At 29.9% G+C, this 22,922-nt stretch overlaps 1 protein-coding gene across 6 annotated transcripts; it reads left to right on the plus strand.

The window, feature by feature from the left end:
* The first annotated feature begins 1,833 nt into the window (after positions 1 to 1,833).
* Positions 1,834 to 16,256, plus strand: LOC147806649 (tyrosine--tRNA ligase, cytoplasmic-like). 6 transcript variants are annotated; one of them, XM_087149215.1, is made up of 7 exons: positions 8,019 to 8,037; positions 8,965 to 9,063; positions 12,053 to 12,176; positions 13,583 to 13,663; positions 13,773 to 13,824; positions 15,427 to 15,604; positions 16,103 to 16,255. In XM_087149215.1, exons 3-6 carry the CDS (start codon positions 12,171 to 12,173, stop codon positions 15,534 to 15,536), a joined length of 249 nt encoding a protein of 82 aa, XP_087005341.1. In that variant the 5' UTR covers positions 8,019 to 8,037; positions 8,965 to 9,063; positions 12,053 to 12,170; the 3' UTR covers positions 15,537 to 15,604; positions 16,103 to 16,255. The 6 variants fall into 6 exon arrangements, with proteins under 6 accessions (XP_087005340.1, XP_087005339.1, XP_087005343.1 ...); XM_087149214.1 differs by lacking the exons at positions 8,019 to 8,037; positions 8,965 to 9,063 and adding an exon at positions 1,834 to 1,924; XM_087149213.1 differs by lacking the exon at positions 8,965 to 9,063 and having other exon boundaries at positions 7,970 to 8,037.
* The last annotated feature ends 6,666 nt before the right edge of the window (positions 16,257 to 22,922 follow it).

Here is a 22,922-nt window from a genome sequence, read left to right on the forward strand (position 1 = left end):
TTTTCTTAAAATATTCTACCACAATTTGGCTGTTTGAACATTATTCTATCTATCGAATATTTTCTATCGATCTATCGAATATTTTTCCAACCAACTTCCTTTTGTTTTCAATATTCGAACCCACTCCCTTTTTTATCAGTACTCGAATCGGATATCATTTGAAGAGCTTTCAGGCCCACTCTCTTTTGAACAATTCTCCAACCCGCAATCTTTTTTATCGGTACTTGAACCCTCTATCAATTAATCAGTATTCGAACTCATTATTTTTTATCGGTACTAGAATCCACTGATTTTTACCAGTTCTCGAACTCGCTATCATTGGTTCAATACTGGTTTCTGCTATGATTTGATCATTACTTGTATCCACTATCTTTTATCGGTACAACGGAGGAAGTGGCACACCCTCTGAAGGTCGGTGAACACAACTCCAACAGGGTGCCGTGTGATGCATATAAAGAAATAAAAATACATAGAAATAAAAAAAATTGGAAACATGAAATTTTAAAACACCAAAATTTTTTAAATGTTAGATTGTAATTTTTTTCAAAGCATTTAAAATACTTAAAATTTAATTTTTTTTTATTGCCTTATTACAATTTATTCATTTGTATATATATATATTTTAAGAAACGAAGACAAAAAAAATTGCCCCGCAGTGGACTGATCTTTGAGACACGGCTCCCAGTAGATCACCGAAGTCAAGCATCACTGGCTGCAGTCAGTTTGCGGGTGGGTGACCACATGGATCAGTCTGCGTAGGGACAAAGGGTATGCGGTATGGGTCCTCGTTGAACTGTTCTATCGTAAAGTTCTCGACTTCGCGTGCAGGTCGTCGGGATACCGAAGCGGAGGTGCCATCCCCTCTGCAGATGATCAAAATGGTTTTCCATACAGTCGCCAATAGCCCATTGTGCAGCTCCAGTGCGACGTAAATGAATTACAAAAAAATTTAATATACTGTTTCCTCAAAAGAAAGTAAGGTTACATGAGGTCGCAAGTTAACTGGACACACCGGGATATGTTCTGAGTCTATCTCTGCATGTTTTATTTGTCTTACAGAGGTAATGATTGTAAGACACGGTTCCCAGTAGATCACCGAAGTCTTAATCATAAATAGTAAGAAAAAACAACAAAATACTCCCCACATTTATCTCTTTAATAGTGAGATCAAACCAGTGAAACACGTTAAATACCTCGGCGTCACGATCTCATATAATTTGAGCTGGAGTACTCACTTAAACGACATAATTAAAAGAGCCAGAGGAGCGTTTTTTGCGCTCAAAGTCCTCCTGCATAAGAATTCAAAGCTTGATTTAGCAAATAAAAGAGCTATCTATATACAAGCGATTCGACCAATTCTTACGTATGATTGCCCAGCCCTCACTACTATAAGCAACAACCTAAGAAAGAAGCTATCTACAACTGAAGGTAAATTTTTACGCACAATGACTGGCGCCCCAAGGGCGATTAGCAATAGATTACTCAGAAAAGACTTAAACATTGATGATATCAATTGCTTTATAGCCAAATTGACCACAAAATTTTATAGCGACGCAAAAACTTGCACCACATCAGATTTCAATAAGTTGTTCGATATTGATATAATCCGTGATAATTCGAATTTCAGCCCAATTACCGCCTTTTTATGCTCAGACTGCATACTATCAAAATACTAGTCACTTTATCATACAACTCTACTCAAGGGGATCTCCCGATTCCAAAGATGATTTTCACTTCAAAACTAAAGATTTACTTCATTAAGGACTTGATTTGTCGTTACAACATACTACAACTTCAAAGATATTTAGGACCTCCTAGAATACGACAAAACAGAATCGATGAATCGGTTAGTGGCACCAAACCCCGAGATAACCCCAATATCCAGCATCCAGTAGATCACCGAAGTCTTGCATTCCTGGCAGAGGTTAGTGAGAGGGGGGTGACAACAGCCCGTGGAGGGACCGAGGGTGTGCGGCATCGGTCCTCGTTGAACTGTTCTACTGTAGAGTGCTCGATTGCAACAAGTTAAAAGATATTCTGCAAAACTTGTGGATAATTTAAGTATTTTGTTAACAACCCCATTACATGTTTTGCACCGTTCTTTTAGCAAAGTAAAAGCTACGAAAACCTATTTAAGATCTACAAACCCTTATGAAAATTTAAGGTATATTTAAGGTTGATTTGAGGTATTTTTGAGGTATTAAGGTTGTTTTGAGGTATATTTGAGGTATATTTAAGGTTGCAGAGAAAACAGAAATAAAAATTATACCTCGTAAAGGTTGTAATTAAGGTGTACGAGGTTGATTTATATATACTTCAGCTTGTTTTGAGGTTGTTTAAAATTCACTTCAAATCATCCAGACTGATAAGGTGATTTTTAAGGTATACCAGGTTTATTTTCTTACATTTGTAACAAAAGAGGTATTTTTGAGGTGTAAAATTTTTTACCTTATTTCAACTAAAAAGAGTGAGATATTTATTGAGGTATATGAAGTCATTTTATTTATACCTAAGCTTATTTTGAGGTTGTTTTAAATTCACTTCAAATCAACCAGACTGATAAGGTGATTTTTAAGGTATATCAAGTTGATTTTCTGATACTTGTAATAAAAGAGGTATTTTTGAGGTATAAAAAAATTGACCTTATTTCAACTAACGAGAGTGAGATATTTATTGAGGTATATGAAGTCCTTTTATTTATACCTAAGCTTATTTTGAGGTTGTTTAAAATTCACTTCATATCAACCAGACTCATGAGGCAGTTTTTAAGGTTCACCAGGTTGTTTTTTTTACACTTGTAACAAAAGAGGTATTTACGAGGTATAAAAAATATAATTTTTTTCAACTAAAGAGAGTGAGGTCTTTATTGAGATGTATGAAGTCATTTTATTTATACCTAAGGTTGTTTTAAGGTTGTTTAAAGTACACTTCATATCAACTAGCTCACTTCCCAGAGTTCCGTGCTAGCCGGCAAATGGCGTGTGTGTTTACAATCGAAAGTTTCTTTAAAATTCGGTAAGTGTGCTTGACATTTATTAATTTAGCTTTGTCACTTTTAATCAAATATGCCTCAATTTTCAAACTTAAATTTCATTATTTTTGTTTTAAAGACGCGTCCTGATCTTACATTATTTAAATCGGAGGATATTCTTTGAGGCTATTGTTGTAGGCTTAGCAATAAGACAGATCAATCTAAATATTTCTCGTCGCTGTTTAGGGTAACGTTACTGGTGAATCGTTACAGCAGGTTACGCACAGTATATTTTATTGTTTGTAATTTATTCAAATATAACTATTCTTTTTGTTTTGCTTAAATGTATATGTTTTAACGTAGCAGTATGAAAGCTGATTGAGTAAAAGGTTCATAATTTCTCTTATAAATAAATCACTGAAAATTGAAAGTTAACAGTTTTTATATATTGCAGGTAATAAAACAAATAAACAATACTATTGTAAGGAACGAAATGCATATTTGTTGCCTTCAACAAAAATCTAACATACATATTTAACTAATAAAATAAACATATACAATAAAAATTGCAATCAGGGTAAATACATCACACAAAAATTTTAATATTTCTTCAAAAGTTGCATTTTCATAAAAATATATATTTACAAACATGAAGAAAAAAAACAATCCTGTTTTTCGAAGTAAATATTCATTTTTTAAAATTAATGTTTACTATTAACAGGTGATTCTAAGGTAGGAAACAAGTTTACCATATCAAATCAACAAATTTCATAAAAAAATATATGAGAATTCCTAATAAAATCTGAAATTTTTTTTAATAAAAATATATGTAATATGAGATAAGATTCAAGCTAATTTTAGTGAACTAATTTTTTAACCCCCCTCACAAATTAATAAAGCAAACTTCATAAATTTTCATAATCTGAAAAATATTTTGTTTTTAAACTCCAGAAATGATGAGAAATTGGAAATTCTAACATTATCGCAGAAGAATTATTTTTATTTTTAAATGTGCAGAGTAAATAAAAATATAACGCTAATAAATAAAGAATTTTGAAAATTAAATTCTAATAACATTAAATTATGTAAGGATCACAGAAAACTATAATATCAATGAAAAAAAATCAGAACCGAATAATTTCGGTAATAATAAGTGATTGATATTAACAGCGATTACATTATATATAAGCGGGGATTACTGAACTTACATATACATTGCCTCTAGAGAGAAAAAAGTTATTCTAATTCTAGATTGTTCACCACATTAGCAAAATAAATTTTTCCAGTGTCATCGCACTGGATGGAAATACAAACAGAAGATATATTTGTCACAGGAATTAAGTTAAAGTTGCCAGAATTAGTTACTTGTGTAATATGGCTTAGTTCAACATTAAAATTAAGATTAAGAGAACGCATCTTTTCACCAGAAATCATTTCTTCAATAACACCATAATAATTCCAGCAACAGCATATTGAATTCTGACAAGTACAAGTTACTAAAATTTTTACGAAGAAATTAATGCAGCCTAGTTTAAATTTACTTGCCCTTTTATACATAAGCTTGGTTTAGTTGAGTATCTTAAAAGTATTTGTATGTGTATCACCTATTAAATAATATCTGAAGTTAGTTAGCAAAAAGGCAACTGTAGGTGAAGGAAAACTGGCATCCACTTAAAAAATTCTCATGCAAAATTCAAACTTTTTGTCCGTTTAGTCCACTAAGGCAACGCCCCGCTCTTCCGTGCCACAGGTCCTGGGTTCGATCCTTGGGCCGGGCAAGGTTGACTCAGCCTTTCATCCCTTCAGTGGGTCGATAAATGAGTACCAAGCATGCTTGGGAACTAAACACTGGGGGTTCCGCGTTCGGCTGACCACCTAACCGGAACATCTGCTCCTGCATCCCAGAGCCCAAGGTCAAGAAAACTGAAATGGGCACAATAGACCTTGGCCCTCTATGGGCTGTCGCGCCACTGTGTTTAGTTTTATTTTAGTTTTTAGTCCGCTAAGGCAAAATCTTGAATATTATTCTAGATCAACATGATGCAGTTTAATATTTTGGAATGATTTTCAATTTATTTTTAATAAGACTCGTGAAGACTCGTAAAGAGACTAAAAGAACATGAAAACTTTTCGTATAAATAGTGTGCTCTAATAAAATAGTTTTTATCTTTAATCCACAAAGAATATTGTATAAAACAAATTTACTGAGACAGCTATTCCAAAAAAATAATTTTATTATTTCAATTAAATATTAAAATCATTTTGGTGAACCTATACTTAATCTGCTTATATTGTAGTTAAAAAAGTTTAAAAGTATTATTGACTCTGGATTTTTGTTATCAACATTAGTAACTTATCAAAGTTATATAAATATATATTTCAATTTCCTTCAATTTCTTAAAAAAAAATCTCATCTGAAAATTTCCAAATGAAACTTGCTATGCAACTTTTATATAACTTGATTTTACTCAACTTGAACATGCAACTTTTACAGAGCTGCTCCGTAAATGGCATCCAGAATTTCAAGGTTTGAATAAGGCTGTCAATAATACGTGCTCTGCAGCTAGGAGGAAGTGGAGACTAGTAACTGGAGAGCCTTCCCCTGGGAGTAACTCTAAATATACACCAAAAAGAAAAAAGACAAGTAAATTATTCTCCTTTGATTCAATGAAATCTTTTCACCTAAAAAATTACTGATAAAGTTTGCATGATCTTTGATTTTTGAAAACATTATTTTATAGCATTATCTTAAATTATTCTCTCAGGCAAGTAAACATATAAACTTAATGTTGCTTTTATTTCGATGGGGCATGAAAAACACAAAACATTGATGTTCTACATTCTTTTATTAAAAGATGATTGATTCTTGATCACATTAAATAAAAGGTTGAAAATGACCTTTTGTTTTTAAAAACCTTACGTGATAGACAATTATTTTCGGAATCAGCAGCATTGAGAATTGGTTTTAGTACAATTTCTTTTGCGAAATTGGACTAAAAATTTAAACAAGCAGGCCAGTGTAATTGAATTTATTCAAAATTTGCTGAGAAAAAAATTTAAATATCAGCATAACAATCCATAATTAAAAATGGTCGGTTGAATTATTGGAAAATTAAGAATTTCAATAAGCGTGTTATTTCTACAGCAGTTTTTATATGCATCTTATAGAAAAATTAGCTTTTTTAAGTGATATGTTTAAACAGTCAAAATAAAGAATTGAAATATACTGGGAGGAGAGTTTTGCAGGTCATTATTATTATTCTTATTCATCTGCTGTTACTAAAGAAACCATTTATTTATTCAAAATTGAATAGAAATAATAATAAAAGGTGATTTATGCAACGAAATAAGCTTTAAAATATTATTCTAATCTTTTAAAATTTGTCATTATCAATGTAAATATGACTCTCGCTAATTCAAATTTTTTATTTATAGGTTCCAATGCTCCAAATAACGTAAGCACAGCAAACTTGCAGAAGAAGCAGAGTAATTGTCAAGAATTTTGATTTCTTGAACGAAAAATTAATTTTTTTTTGTTAATAAAAGTTTTTATTTGTAAGCTGGCTAAATTATTTAAATTTGCTGTTATTTCGCTTTTACAAAAAATTAGCGCCTTTAACATCTGTTCTATATAAATGAGTTCCCACATTTTTCTGAAACAAATGTATCCTCTTTTCACGATAGTTTAATTGAAATTATTAAAATTACAGAAACATTTGAAATGTTCTTTTAAGGTTTATGAGTCAGCATACTTAACATTATTCAACTCTACATGTTAATTCAAGATTAATAAATTTTATGAAGTATTTAATTGCAAATTAGCACAAGGTTCACAAACTATAAATTAAAGGCGTTAAGTGAAAATTCCTATTCTGAATTGTGTGAGGAAGAATACATTCCAATGGGTTGTATTTCAAAATTAAAGGAAGATATATTCTTTGCATTGCATTTTACTTTTCTTCACACAATACATGGAAATCAGTCGAAAATTCTTTCGAAAGAAAGATTCATCCGTATTCCGCCTATGTGTTTAGAAAATAGTTTCTTAGCATCAGGATTAGCAGTGAAAATTAAGACAGACCGTAAAAAGTTAATAAGTAATTACCACCTAATGTGTAACATTAAAAACTCCATCAGAGTGATAAATACCTTTACAAGTGAAAAGATATATATTTTAGGTTAAAAATTAGCAGTCTAAGGAGAAACATTTTAATTATATTTAATTACCAGCATTAGCATAAAAAAATATAACCTGAAGGGAAAAATGGCATATTTTAGTTTGATTAAAAAAATTTCCTTTACAAGCATAAAAACCTATATTTGAGGTGAAAAATAATACACCTTACGTTAGTAAAAAATCACCTTTCCAACTATCAAAAATTACACCTGAGGTAGATTTGAAATAACCTGAAGAGTAAAATGACATGCCTCAGGTTGAAAAATATATACCTCTACAAGCATAAAATTAGATACCTGAGGTTGAAAAATAATTACCTGAGGTCGAACAACATACACCTGAGGTTGATTTATAATAACCTGAAGTGTAAAATGACACACCTTAGGTTGTTGAATAAATACTTCCACAAGTGTAAAAAAATATATTTCAAGCTGATAAGTAATAACCTAAGGTCGAACAAAATACACCTGAGGTTGATTTATAATAACCTGAAGTGTAAAATGACACACTTTAGGTTGTTGAATAAATACTTCCACAAGTGTAAATAAATATACTTCAAGCTGATAAGTGATAACCTAAGGTTGAAAATGAAACACTTTAAAGTAGTAAATATCTACCTCTCCCCAGATGTAAAATTAAACACCTCAAGTTGAAACATATATACCTCTGGAGGTATATATTAAGGTATATTTGAGGTTGGTTTTGAGGTATTCATTTGCACCCTTTTTAACCTCAACGACGTCTTTAAATAACAACCTCCTTTATACCTTTAAAATATACCTTGTTTATACCTCATTTATACCTCGATTTTTTCATAAGGGAAGGCACAAGACAGTTCTTAAGTAATAATTTCTATCAGTTAAACAATTGACTATCTGCGTCTGCTAAAGTACGAAAAAATACATTTTAATGTTCATACTTGTATGTATTTATGTCATAAAAGATTACATTCATTAAAAATATTACTTTTAATAGATATTTATATTTGAGTATTTGAGGTGATAATCTTCATTCATTAAACTGACAGATTTATTTTTTTTTAAACCTTGAAATCATTCATTGTTATTCATTTTCTTTATGTCTTTCTTAAATCACCATTCAGGGTTGATTTCAATTTTCTAATTCTCTGGAAGTAATATTGTAATTTAAAATATAAAAAGGCAATTTTATACAGCCTCATGACTACACCTTATTTACTAAAAACAAAAGCAAATTTTCTACTATAAAGCCAAGTAAAAAAAGTTCTTAAAATCTGGTATTTAATAAAATTTTAGTAGTTTTTGTTATTATTTTTGTGGATTCTATATGGAATAAATTCTGAATCCGATAAATGACTCTTCTTTAAATACTTACAACTGTGGTAATAATATTTTATAAATACTTTTATCAGTTTTTTTAAACTTATTCAATCCTAACTATGCAAATCGTTAACAATTCGAAAAACTAAATTAGATTTATTGTTCATTCTATTTGATATTTATTTATTTATAAATCAGTTTTTTGTACATAAATTATTTGTATCTGTCAAATTGTTACGTAAGCTGATTTCTTAAAAGACTGAGTACTTATACTTATTAGTAATACTACTAATTACTTATAAGTAAACCTAGTTTTAAGCACTATATAAAAATTTCTCAAACATTTCATAGCAAAATTTGCTAATATTCTCAGAGGCATTTATAGCATCAGATATATTTAGCATAGATTCCCAAATATCGTGTATTAATATTTCTAAGCATTTATTTCATGCTGCAATGATTATTTTTCAGGTTATTTTATATATTGTACATTCATTGTTTCACTCACTATTTTACAGGTATTTATATTGAATGTTTATCAAAGTGCGACTCAAAATTAATGACTGATGATTGTGTTATCAGGGCCTGATCTGGACATCAGGGAATCTCCACTTGTTGTAACTTTAAACCAAATTTACTTGTTATTTATTTACAAAATGCCTTTATGACATAAGTGAATAGTAAATATTAGTAAATTTGCGGTTATATTTCTTTTAATTTTCGCTAACTCATAATTCTAATACTAGGGTTGCTATTTATATTTCTGGCCTAATAATGAAAAAACAAATATGTAGGATCGAAATTGGTTTTATTGTTTTTCAAAATATTCTCAATGATGATCAATACACTTCTGCATGCGTTTGAACCAATTTTCAAAGCACTTTTTCCAGTCCGATTGAGGTATCCAAAACATGCGTTTTGAATGCATCAACCGCTTCTTCGGCGGTCGAAAATCGTTGTCAACGTAATTTATTTTTTATGTGTGGGAATAAGAAGAAGTCATTGTTTGCCAAATCAGGGCTGTACGGCGGATGACCCATCAGTTCAATCTTTCGCTCCGTCAGAAACAAGTATATTTTTTTCCAGCAATTGAAACTAATAAATATAGTTAGCCCAATATAGTCCACACAAAAGCACAGTAATTGTTGTTTCCTCTTAATATATTGTATATAATATGAACAGGAAAAACACAGGGGATTTTTTTCCCAGATTTGAGTAGCAACCCTGAGAAATAATTAATATTTTTGCCGAAAATTTTTTGCAGTGATATAAAAATAAAATTTATTAACTGGAATAATAAGAGGGAATGATTATTTATTGTTATGGATCATAAAATAGTTTATTTGTGTTCTTTAAACCAAATGTAAAGTAATTTAAAATTGAAAATAATTTACATGTTTATTATTAATATGAACAGGATCTAAGTATTTTTCATTAATTTCAGTGTCAAAATACCAACTTTGGTGAGCTTGTCGGGTTTTTTTTATTTATTTATTATTGTTGATCATTTTGATTTTAACAAGTGAAAAGTTTTCTTTGTGTTGTTCTATGAAAAAGTAGTGTGTAGGAGGGCAATTTCAGTACAATTTTTCCTGATGTGTAATCCCTTAAAGGATTAACGATTACTAGTAATGATACAATATATGTCCTATAGCACTTACAAGCAGGATTGGAAAAAAAATTTATTTTGTCAGGGTTAAATTGGATTTTTTCATCATCTCTTTTATTCATTAAAGTCTTAGAGTAAGTCTTGCTGCATGAATGAACACCATTAATTTTATTAATATTAAAATAGATATTAATACATTTTATTATTAATATCATTTACATTAATAAATTAGCAATAATTTTTTAATAAGAGTTATAGGGTTCAATTACCTTTTGTAGGATTTACATATTCTGTTTTAGGATAGATTTAAAAAAACTACTAAATGTTTAAGTGAAGAAATAAGTTATTTATTTTAATTCAATTGAAAGTCAATTTTCAAAGTAAATTCTTAACGTGGGTAATGTATTTATGCAATTGTGCATTACATTACTTTTCTAACAGTGTTGTGTCCTTTTTTATGTATAGTCAAAGCGGGCTTCTAGAATAGGCTCTACTATTTCAACAACAAGGATTACATCAGAACAAGAATTTTGTACAAGTATTTTACCAGTTAAAAGGGGCTATTTTTTAAAAGTATCATTTTAAACTGTGTAATTAGACTCACTGTTTAGGAAAATAGTATTTAAAATACACTTTTTAAAAAAAATATTTTCCTATTTCATTGAATTGTGATTCTAATCATATTTTATACTGTATCTTGTTATAACTGGTTTTAATTATATTGTGAATTAGTATCTCAAATTTTTGTGAGAATACCTTAGTACATTATTTCCACTTTCTAATAATACATATTTAATTAAAATTTAATGAACAGAATATAGAAGTAATGGAAATATAAATATTTCAATGAATGTAGTTTATATTTTGTTCTATTATAAACTTAATATCTTGAGCTGATTTGTTAATAATAAAATGCAATTATGAAAAAACGTGAGTTTTTTTCAAGTGGTTTTTCTCAGGTCGGGTAAAATCAGAACAATCCTGCTTACAAGGGAAGTGGATAGCTTAAAAATTCCTATATGAGCAAAGTTAAACCTAAATTTAAGAGCATTTTTATAAACCTTGGATAGGGTTTATATTAGCTGTCTAACTAGGGTAAAATATGCTCCATTAAAGTTTCTGTTCATTTATTTTTAAACTAATAGAAATGATGTCCTGAGATTAAATCCCGGCTGGAAAGGTTGAACTATATCTCTAATTTCCTTTTCTAAAAAAGATTCATAACTATTTAATATTTTATTCATTTAATAAATTTTTTATTTATTTAGAACTTTAATTTTTAAGAACAACTAAATTAATAGAAATTTAAAATATTTTTTTTTGATTAAAATATCTAGGTCATTGAGAAAAAAATTTTAAAATTTAAAATAACATTTTGTATCTTTTTAAAATTACAATCTAATAAAAATTTTATTTTTCATTTAAAATGTATGGATTATTTTAAAAAATTTGCAGTTCAAAATTTAAATTAAAATTGTATATTTCTTTTTTAAGTAATCCATACATTTTAATTAAAAATAAATATATTTTAATTTTTTTTGTTTTTAAAAATTGAATTTTTTAGAAAATAAATTTAAACTAAAAAATAATAATTTATAAATTGAATAAAGCATATTAGATAGTTATCAATCTTCTTTAGAATAGAAAATTGGAAATAAAATTCAATCGTGCCAACTGAGATCAGGACCCCCAACTCAAGACCTCTCTGGTAGAAGGCATAGAGCTTAATCACTACACCACCATTGAGATAAGTCTGGAAACTTTGTTAGTTTAAAAATAAATGAACTGAAATTTTAATGGGGCAAACTAGGTGTCTAATTTTGTTTTGATAGGAATTTTTGAGATGTGTACTTCCCTTGTTAGTCTAATTTTTATGTATTTTATTTTCACCATTACAAAAGCTTGTTTATAAAACCAATCAGATTTCTCTTTATATAATAATGTCTCTGTATGCTATAAGCTGTCTTATTTTAACTAAGCAAAGTTGACATTTTTAGAGAATATACTTTAGATGTGTACAGATTATAATCTTTAGTGACGGAGCATGATGCAAAAAAAGCTGAAGTTATTAAGCAAGTAGATCATCCTTTCCTAATCAGTTTAACGTATCCAGGAATGCAAGTTAGTATACGCAATTCTGATATAGCATATTATTGATACAAAACTTATGTCATATTTATGTTTAAAAAGTGTGTTGATTAAAAGGTTCTCTGTTATAATGTGTATCTAATTGTGTTTCAGGGTAATTTGTAAAACTCTATTGACATTATACGGTTTTAATAAGTTAACGTACTTAAGTTTCATTAAAAGATTAAAAGGAAAATTTTTAAATTTAAATTAAAAAGCTTATTTAAGTGATAAAGGTTTTTTTCTATCAGTAAATCCATTAATCAGGCTGTAAATTGACTGCACAATTTATTTAAGAAAGTAGTAATATAACAATTTTGTTTTTTTATTGCTACATTAATGATCTGTTAATCATATCATTTGTCCTCTAAATCAAATTACATATGTTTTCTGAAAATCGTGCATTCCTTAAAGTTTTTAGGATTATAATTAGTTTTTTGGTTTATTCCTTTTAGCATAGTTTCAATCTATAATGGCAAGATATTTCCTCAAATCTATGATATCTCCTTTATTTTATCTTTTTTTTTTATTCTCAATTTTGAAAATTTTTTAACTAACTATTTTTCCACAAGTATTAAAAACTAATCTAATAAAATTTTAAATCTATGGACTGATAGTGTTTGAGGTTAGGTACTGGTAATTTGGAATTTTCCTTGCAGCATATTAGGAAAACAGTTAATAATAAATTTTTAATTTTTGTGAAGTTATAAGTTTTGACAATTAAATTGATTTTTGTATGGCCAATTTTTCTTCCTAGGTCTTTCATATTTATACTAATAGTTTTATTTTAATGTAATATAATGTTATTTATTTAACCAGAATTTTATCCTTCCATATAACTTGAATGTTTTTCAATTCCTATATTTTCTGACCGACTGAGCTACTTGATATAATTTCATTTTTCTGTTAAGAATTTTAAAAGATAAAAATATAAGATTAATTATGTTATTCATTATTAAAAAGTATTAAATTTGTTGGACATAAAATTAGTTCCTCAATTCTTTTTCTTTTTTTCTTTCTTACTCATTGTTATTTTACTTTTTTTTCTTTGGCTGTAAAAAGCTTTCAGCAAGGCATTTTATTCCGTTCTCACTTGTAAAATCTTCTAATTTCATGAACTGTTATTTATTACCCTGCCATGAATATGGCATGGTAATAAATAACAGTTAATATAAGCTGTGAAAATTATAGCTTACAGCTTATGGGAATAAAATTATAAGATTTTTTTTTTAATAATGATAATTTTTATTCTATTAAATTTTTTTATTACTTTTTGATGTATTTTTTTACTTAAAAGTATACTACATTAGAAAATAATCAAAAAATTATTTGTAATGAACTATTTAGCTATAAAACTATAAATGCAATAATCTAAATGCAATAGTTTCATTTTTCAACAGGCCTTAGATGAAGAATACCTTAAAGTAGATGCTCAGTTTGGTGGCGTTGACCAAAGAAAGATTTTCACTTTCGCTGAAATGGTTTGTTTTTATGAACTGTTTCATATAAAATATACTTAAATTTTCATTTTTTGCATTAATTTCATTTTTTAATTATAATATTTTTAAGTATTTTTATGATATGTTTCAGTATTTACCTCAATTGGGTTATGCTAAAAGAATTCATCTAATGAATCCAATGGGTATGAATAATTTTTGAAATGCATGTTATACTTTATTTTAATGAAATGCTTGCAATAATATCATGGTTAAATCAATAGTTTCTTTTCATCTCTTTTACTTACATATCTTTTCTTTTTAAAATAACTTCTTTTTCTTTACATATCTTAAATGATTTTATCTACCAACTATTTGACTACTCATAATAAAAACATTTAAAAATAAACAGTAATTTTTACATATTTTATCTTCATGATTATTATGATGGAATCCAATTGATAATTTATGAAAGTTTATTAATGCCATTCACTAATTTATAAAAGTAATGTGATTTTAATTAGGTGTTTAATGTTTGTTTAGTTCACAACGCATATTTATGAATTCAGATCGGGCAATAGTTTAATCTAATGAAAAAGAGACTGAAGGAAACTCAATATTGGGTATGTGTAAGAGGCAAAAATTGTACAGATGTGATGAAGTCTGCAAAGTGAACCTTTTGAATTTGGATTAGATAGGAATTGCAAATGTGAAATTGTGGATTCTCTTAAAAAAATTCAAAAAATTTCTCTCATAACAGTTTTTTCCCCTCCTTTTTTTAATAATAGCATAATATCTGTAGCAAGTATTAAATATGTAAAATTTTAAACATGTTTGAAGAATTTACACAAGTCATCATCATCATCAATAGCTCGACAGCCCAGGGTGGGCCTTGGCCTTCTCAAGAAGTTTTTTTCCAGGCTAACCTTTTTTTTTTGCTAGTGTTTTCCAATTTTTTGTTTTTAGGGCCAAAAGATCTTTCTCTAGGCTATCTATCCATCTCAAATTCGGCCTGCTTTTTTTTTTCGTGTGCCAACTGGTCTGGCATTGAAAACTCTGGTGGTACGGACGTCGTCCATTCTTACACAAGTATCAGATTCATTTAATCTTACCTCAGTTAGGCTTTAAGTCTTATAAAACTCAAGATGCCAACCAAGAGAGCAGTTACTAAATTAATAAAAACTTACTGTTAAATTTCTATCTTGCTATTTGGATCCTGTATTGAAATGAATCTTGTTTATCTAATTTTTTTTATGTTTATATAAAAAATATTGTGATATTTGAAATGTTTTAATTATAAATGGTCATCCAAAGTTCCCTTTAAACTAGAAATAACTAAATTCTTTGTCTTAGAAATGTTGGGGGCCCTAAATGAGTATACTTGTTTTATTTTGTCAATATTGTTTGTTCGGGGGGCATCAATATTGCACTGTTTTCCATTTTGGAATGAAAAAAATTGAAAATGTATGCATTCATTATCCATATAAAGAATGTAAATTTTTCATGATTCTCGTCTAAGAATAAATCAAAATTAATTTTAATAAATCAAAATCAATAAAGTAAAATGAGAGAAATGATTAAAAAAAATTTAAGATTGAAATTTATGCAATTAAGTTTTGTTCATATGCAAATTTTTTTGGTTGTCTTAACAGAAGTTTATTTAACGAATTTTTCTTATAATATTTCTGCTATCCTTTAACCTTCTTTTCATGAATAAATAAGTTGTTTCAAGTATGCTTTCTTTTTGCGAAATTCATTTAATTGTAGATTTGCTCTCTTATAAATGTATTACATTGTTTTAATATTAGTGCCTGGACTTACTGGTGGTAAAATGAGTTCCTCTTTAGAAGATTCAGGAATAGACTTATTAGATAATCTCTCTACTGTTAAGAAGAAGCTCAAAAAAGGCATTTTGTGAACCTGGTAATTTAGAAGATAATGGAGTTCTGGCTTTTGTAAAACATGTGCTACTCTTCAAAGATGAAGGTTAAGGACTTTTCTATTGTTTTCAAATCGTTTTTAAAATTGAACATTTATTTTGAAATGTAAGATATTTGTATGTCTAAATTTTATTATCTTACTTTATATTTGCCACATAATTTTTTTAAACAACTGAAATAAAAAAAAATGTATTTTGTATTGAATATTAAAAAAAAAATCATTTTAAGATTCAGAAATTTTCAAAAGTGGTGTCAGAAAAATGAATTGTTTGTTTATTAAAATGAGCCATTCGTGTTTTCGCATTTTGTGACGTGGTCTTTTTATGTAAAAAGTTCTTTGAAAAAAAGGTTAAAATTATACTTGAAGTAGTTTTTGTAAGCATTACCAAGCTAAGATTTTTAATATCAAACTTAGAACTGTAATGTATGGTAAATTGCCGGTTAAGTTCAATTCCATATAATTTCTTGCTCTATGTTCACCTATACTTAGTTTTATGAAAAGTTATTTTATATTTCTTTTATTATTTAATTTGCATTTCTTTAGATTTTGTCATTCGTCATTCAGAGAAATGAAGAAAATGGTGGAAACACAAATTATAAAAATAATGTGTATATAGAAGACGACTTTAAAAATATGTGTATATTTGTGTTAAAATATGTTAATAAAGATTTTCAAAATGTTAATCACCTGCATATGTTCATCATATTTTCTTTATGTTGGTTATGTTGAAACGTTATTGTTACACATAGTTGTTTAAAAACAAATTAGGAAACACAATCTATAAAATAATGCTTTATATTTTGAGAGATACAAATATATTTTTATGTAGTAAGTGACAAGAAGAGGTAGGGGTGAGTGTGACATTTGGATATGGTGAGTGTGACATTTTGTGATAAAAGGGTGGATGAAAAATACTTGGGAAAAAATGTGTGAGACATCATTTATGAATGATCTCCTAACCTAAATATTAATTTGTGGCCCACAAGATGCATATTTTTTTACATCATATTTAACAAAAATTCTAAAATTGAGCACACATTTTAGAATTATAGAGGAAAAAAATTGAGTTATAGGAAAGGATTATTCTAGGATTATAGGAAGAAAAAAATGCATTGAAAAGGCCATTTTTTCCCCCACACTATCTAATTTGTTTACTGCATTAACAAAGTCTAAAGCATCATCTAAGAATGAAATTATTTAAACTTTGTAGCTTTTAACTCACAAATTAAATTTTTCAAATATTGAAGGTTATTCAGAACAGAAAACCACGATTTTTAAATGGCAGCTTTCTTAACTTGTTAAGCGTATTTGAAAATCTTATGGGCAGCGTTTTTAAAAAGAAAAAAACAGAATTATTCATATTTTGTTACAGTTATATCTTGAAATTATAAATATATTTGAAAAACTCCTCTTTACAAAGTCGCTATTTTGTTAAACTCATTGACCGATTTAAAATTCCAACACATGCTATTTAAAATTTATGAGCTTAGAATTACAAAATACACTCAAAAGATTAAATTTATAATGTGGCAATTTTAAAAATATGTCAATTTTAACTCAGTTTTAAATTTCACTCAATATCACTAAATTTTAAACTGGAGGTTAAACAAAGGACAAGAATCAAAGGATGAACCAAACTTAGTTTGGCAATCTGCCAGGTGTTGCATAAGGGGGAAAAAACTGAAATTATTTTGTCATTTAGGGAATTAATTCTATTGTCATTTTAATTTAGCTGTCAAAATACTAACGGGTGAAAAAAAAAGAATGTTGATTTTCTATTAAAATCATTTTGCCAAATATATATAAAAAAAAACTTTGAAATGCTATAATCAAAAAAAGTACGCTACATTAGAAACATGCATAAGTTAAACATTCAGTTAATTTTTTAAATTTCATGAATTTATCTGTAAATCAAACCACGTTTAATCTTTTCGAAAGCTTATTTCATCTAAAGCGTGACGTCAATAAACTACTATGAAAATATGCATATAGTAAGGTTCTTTATAGTTTTGTAGTTTTTTCTCCTCCCGATTTTAAAATGTTAATTGTGTTCTACCTAATAACCTGTAATGTTACGTAATTTATCCTCAGTGGTAGATGGATCATGGGTTGGAGTCAGGCTAACCATGGGACGTTTTCGTGGCTTTCCTCCCCATGTAACGCAGATGCGGGGTAGTTCCATCAAAAAGTTCTCCACGAAAGCAAATTTCTCCCATTACTTTATTCAGGAGTTTTCTTGTCTTCTGGATTGAGTTCTAAATTACAAGGTTAAGGAGTTGAACATTTTTAGCCGTAAAATCAAATTTGGGTCTGCTGTTCAACGACGGCTATAAAGTATAAAATAACCTGCAATGAGCTTTAGCGGCTCAAGGGATAGAGTATTCGCCTTCCAATGAGGGTGAACTGGGTGCGAATCCCAGACATGGCTGGTGGATACGAATACCGCACCCGGTTCGCAACGACCACAATGCTGATGTAAAATATCCTTAGTGGTAGACGTATCATAGGTTTGAGCTCCCTTGCTGTCAGGCAAACCGTGGTCAGACACCACTTGTGCAATACATCTGAGCAGTCTTAAGAATCTCTATAAGTTGGTGTTGCTAAGTCTCGAATGTTGGAGCTCCAGTCAATATGTCATCCATGCATAGGTCATTACACAAAACTGATGCGGCCAATGGAAAATTTTTACCCTCGTAGATGGAACTTCGTTTAAGACTTCTCATTGCTAAATATGGGGCACTAACAGTTCCGTATGAGACTGTGTTTAGCTGCTACACCTTAACGGGTTTGTCAATCTCCTCTTCCCACAAATTTCTTTTTTATTTTCTGTGATTCTCTTCAATGTAGTTAAGGCGGTGCATACGACGAATGTCTGCCCGTGAACGAACAGCTGTGCTTTCTAAATCTCACTGCCGACGAAAAAAGATCTCGTCCTGAATAACTCCACTAATGTATCGAATGGAGCTAAGAGAATTTTGATCAGGTAGTTAAGGTCGATGCATTATATACCATTCGTAGTTTTGTTGTGCTCTTTTGAGCCTTATAAATGTCATAATGGGGCATATAATACGAAACTTTGAGTTCAATACTCTGACTTACTTCAGTCATATGTCCTCATTCTTCATATTCATTAAAAAAGTCTAAATACAATTTTAGGTAGTTTTGTGGTCACGAGACAAACGAATCCACAGAAATTCAAGTCTCTTAAGAGCTATGTACCTCGAATCTCACAAAAACGGACCAATGCTTCCGAAATGGTATGGAAGCTATTTATTTTTGCGTCTTATCCCTCTTACGCGTTAACACGTAATGTTCTTCGCGTGTAGAATTTTCCTTACATTTAGGTAATTCATTTCCCATCCCATCGATCCTCCAAAATTTTTTCAAATTCGAATTTAATTCATCTGACCCTCATATTAGAACGCAATAACTAGAATTAAGTTAATAGAATCTGGAGACACTATATGTAAACTAACATTGAGTTAATAATAGTTTTTTTTCACTTTCAGCTTTTATTTTCGCTGGTTTTATCGCGTCATTAAAATACTCTGATGAAAAGAATAATGTCGACTGTTCCTGGGATATTGAAATTAGGATCCGCAAGATTAAATGACTCTGGAATTCGCAAACGCGTATCCATAATTTTATTTGGAACTAAATCCACTATTTTTTGTACTACTAACATGGAAATACTCCTTGTAAACTTTTATTTTAATTCACAAGAGTCCGGGCGCGTAGCCAGATTTTTCAACAAAAAATAAGCACTTTTTAAACTATATATTCGGGGTAGCAACGTGTGAGTCGTGGTGTGGTTGTTAGCTCCATGGGCAAAGAATTTTGTCGACCCGATGGTCAGGGGTTCGTTGCTGGTCACGGATTAATTTTTATTTTTTTTTTCTATTTATTTTATTTTATTTTTTTGAAGCCTTTTTTTCGACATTTTAGCATGAATAAAGTGTTCTATATATAAAAATAACTATTCTTTTTGGGAAAGAGGGAATATTAGCTTCAAAACGGATAAATTTCGACTCCGGAGCTACGCACACGACTCACTCCGTAACTCCCTTTAATATTAACTTATAATTTTCAAACTCTGCCAGAAATTAGAGTTTTATATACCAAACAATCGTACCAAAGGATATAATTTTACATTAATTAGGGGGCACATAATGGGCCAAAATAGATTTTGTTAATTTACCGGAAGGAAGCTCTTTAAGCTATATATTCGTGGAAGAAACGTGTGAGCCGTGGCGTAGTTGTTAGCGTCGCCGATAGAGAAGTTTGTTGACCCGGTGGTCAGGGGTTCGGTGCTCGTAACGGATTAATTTTCATTTTTTTTTTTCAATTTATTTTATTTTATTTGTTTGAAACCTTTTTTTCGTCATTTCAGCATGAACAAAGTGTTCTATATATAAAAATAACTATTCTTTTTAGGAAAGAGGGAATATTAGCTTCAAACGGATAAATTTCGACTCCGGAGCTACGCACACGACTCACTCCGTAACTCCCTGTAATATTAACTTATAATTTTCAAACTCTGCCAGAAATTAGAGTTTTATATACCAAACAATCGTACCAAAGGATATATTTATACATTAATTAGGGGGCACATAATGGGCCAAAATAGATTTTGTTAATTAACCGGAAGGAAGCTCTTTAAGCTATATATTCGTGGAAGAAACGTGTGAGCCGTGGCGTAGTTGTTAGCATCGCCGGTAGAGAAGTTTGTTGACCCGGTGGTCAGGGCTTCGGTGCTCGTCACGGATTAATTTTCATTTTTTTTTCAATTTATTTTATTTTATTTTTTTGAAACCTTTTTTTCGTCATTTCAGCATGAATAAAGTGTTCTATATATAAAAATAACTATTCTTTTTGGGAAAGAGGGAATATTAGCTTCTAAACGAATAAATTTCGACTCCGGAGCTACGCACACGACTCACTCCGTAACTCCCTTTAATAATAACTTATATTTTTCAAACTCTGCCAGAAATTAGAGTTTTATATACCAAACAATCGTTCCAAAGGATATATTTATACATTAATTAGGGGGGACATAATGGGCCAAAATAGATTTTGTTAATTAACCGGAAGGAAGCTCTTTAAGCTATATATTCATGGAAGAAACGTGTGAGCAGTGGCGTAGTTGTTAGCGTCGCCGGTAGAGAAGTTTGTTGACCCGGTGGTCAGGGGTTCGGTGCTCGTCACGGATTAATTTTCATTTTTTTTTTCAATTTATTTTATTTTATTTTTTTGAAACCTTTTTTTCGTCTTTTCAGCATGAATAAAGTGTTCTATATATAAAAATAACTATTCTTTTTGGGAAAGAGGGAATATTAGCTTCAAAACGGATAAATTTCGACTCCGAAGTTACGCACACGACTCCCTCCGTAACTCCCTTTAATATTAACTTATAATTTTCAAACTCTGCCAGAAATTAGAGTTTTATATACCAAACAATCGTACCAAAGGATATATTTATGCATTAATTAGGGGGCACATAATGGGCCAAAATAGATTTTGTTAATTAACCGGAAGGAAGCTCTTTAAGCTATATATTCGTGGAAGAAACGTGTGAGCCGTGGCGTAGTTGTTAGCGTCGCCGGTAGAGAAATTTGTTGACCCGGTGGTCAGGGGTTCGGTGCTCGTCACGGATTAATTTTCATTTTTTTTTTTCAATTTATTTTATTTTATTTTCTTGAAACCTTTTTTTCGTCATTTCAGCATGTTCTATATATAAAAATAAATATTCTTTTTGGGAAAGAGGGAATATTAGCTTCAAAACGGATAAATTTCGACTCCGGAGCTACGCACACGACTCACTCCGTAACTCCCTTTAATATTAACTTATAATTTTCAAACTCTGCCAGAAATTAGAGTTTTATATACCAAACAATCGTACCAAAGGATATATTTTTACATTAATTAGGGGGCACATAATGGGCAAAAATATATTTTGTTAATTAACCGGAAGGAAGCTCTTTAAGCTATATATTCGTGGAAGAAACGTGTGAGCCGTGGCGCAGTTGTTAGCGTCGCCGGTAGAGAAGATTGTTGACCCGGTGGTCAGGGGTTCGGTGCTCGTCACGGATTAATTTTCATTTTTTTTTTCAATTTATTTTATTTTATTTTTTTGAAACCTTTTTTTCGTCATTTCAGCATGAACAAAGTGTTCTATATATAAAAATAACTATTCTTTTTAGGAAAGAGGAAATATTAGCTTCAAACGGATAAATTTCGACTCCGGAGCTACGCACACGACTCACTCCGTAACTCCCTGTAATATTAACTTATAATTTTCAAACTCTGCCAGAAATTAGAGTTTTATATACCACACAATCGTACCAAAGGATATATTTATACATTAATTAGGGGGCACATAATGGGCCAAAATAGATTTTGTTAATTTACCGGAAGGAAGCTCTTTTAGCTATATATTCGTGGAAGAAACGTGTGAGCCGTGGCGTAGTTGTTAGCGTCGCCGGTAGAGAAGTTTGTTGACCCGGTGGTCAGGGGTTCGGTGCTCGTCAAGGATTAATTTTCATTTTTTTTTTCAATTTATTTTATTTTATTTTTTTGAAACCTTTTTTTCGTCATTTCAGCATGAATAAAGTGTTCTATATATGAAAATAACTATTCTTTTTGGGAAAGAGAGAATATTAGCTTCAAAACGGATAAATTTCGACTCCGGAGCTACGCACACGACTCACTCCGTAACTCCCTTTAATATTAACTTATAATTTTCAAACTCTGCCAGAAATTAGAGTTTTATATACCAAACAATCGTACCAAAGGATATATTTATACATTAATTAGGGGGCACATAATGGGCCAAAATAGATTTTGTTAATTTACCGGAAGGAAGCTCTTTTAGCTATATATTCGTGGAAGAAACGTGTGAGCCGTGGCGTAGTTGTTAGCGTCGCCGGTAGAGAAGTTTGTTGACCCGGTGGTCAGGGGTTCGGTGCTCGTCAAGGATTAATTTTCATTTTTTTTTTCAATTTATTTTATTTTATTTTTTTGAAACCTTTTTTTCGTCATTTCAGCATGAATAAAGTGTTCTATATATAAAAATAACTATTCTTTTTGGGAAAGAGAGAATATTAGCTTCAAAACGGATAAATTTCGACTCCGGAGCTACGCACACGACTCACTCCGTAACTCCCTTTAATATTAACTTATAATTTTCAAACTCTGCCAGAAATTAGAGTCTTATATACCAAACAATCGTACCAAAGGATATATTTATACATTAATTAGGGGGCACATAATGGGCCAAAATAGATTTTGTTAATTAACCGGAAGGAAGCTCTTTAAGCTATATATTCGTGGAAGAAACGTGTGAGCCGTGGCGTAGTTGTTAGCG

Source organism: Parasteatoda tepidariorum, chromosome 8 (genome assembly GCF_982258835.1).
Source record: "Parasteatoda tepidariorum strain Cologne lab strain chromosome 8, Ptep-v5.0, whole genome shotgun sequence".
NCBI classification, from domain to species: domain Eukaryota; kingdom Metazoa; phylum Arthropoda; class Arachnida; order Araneae; family Theridiidae; genus Parasteatoda; species Parasteatoda tepidariorum.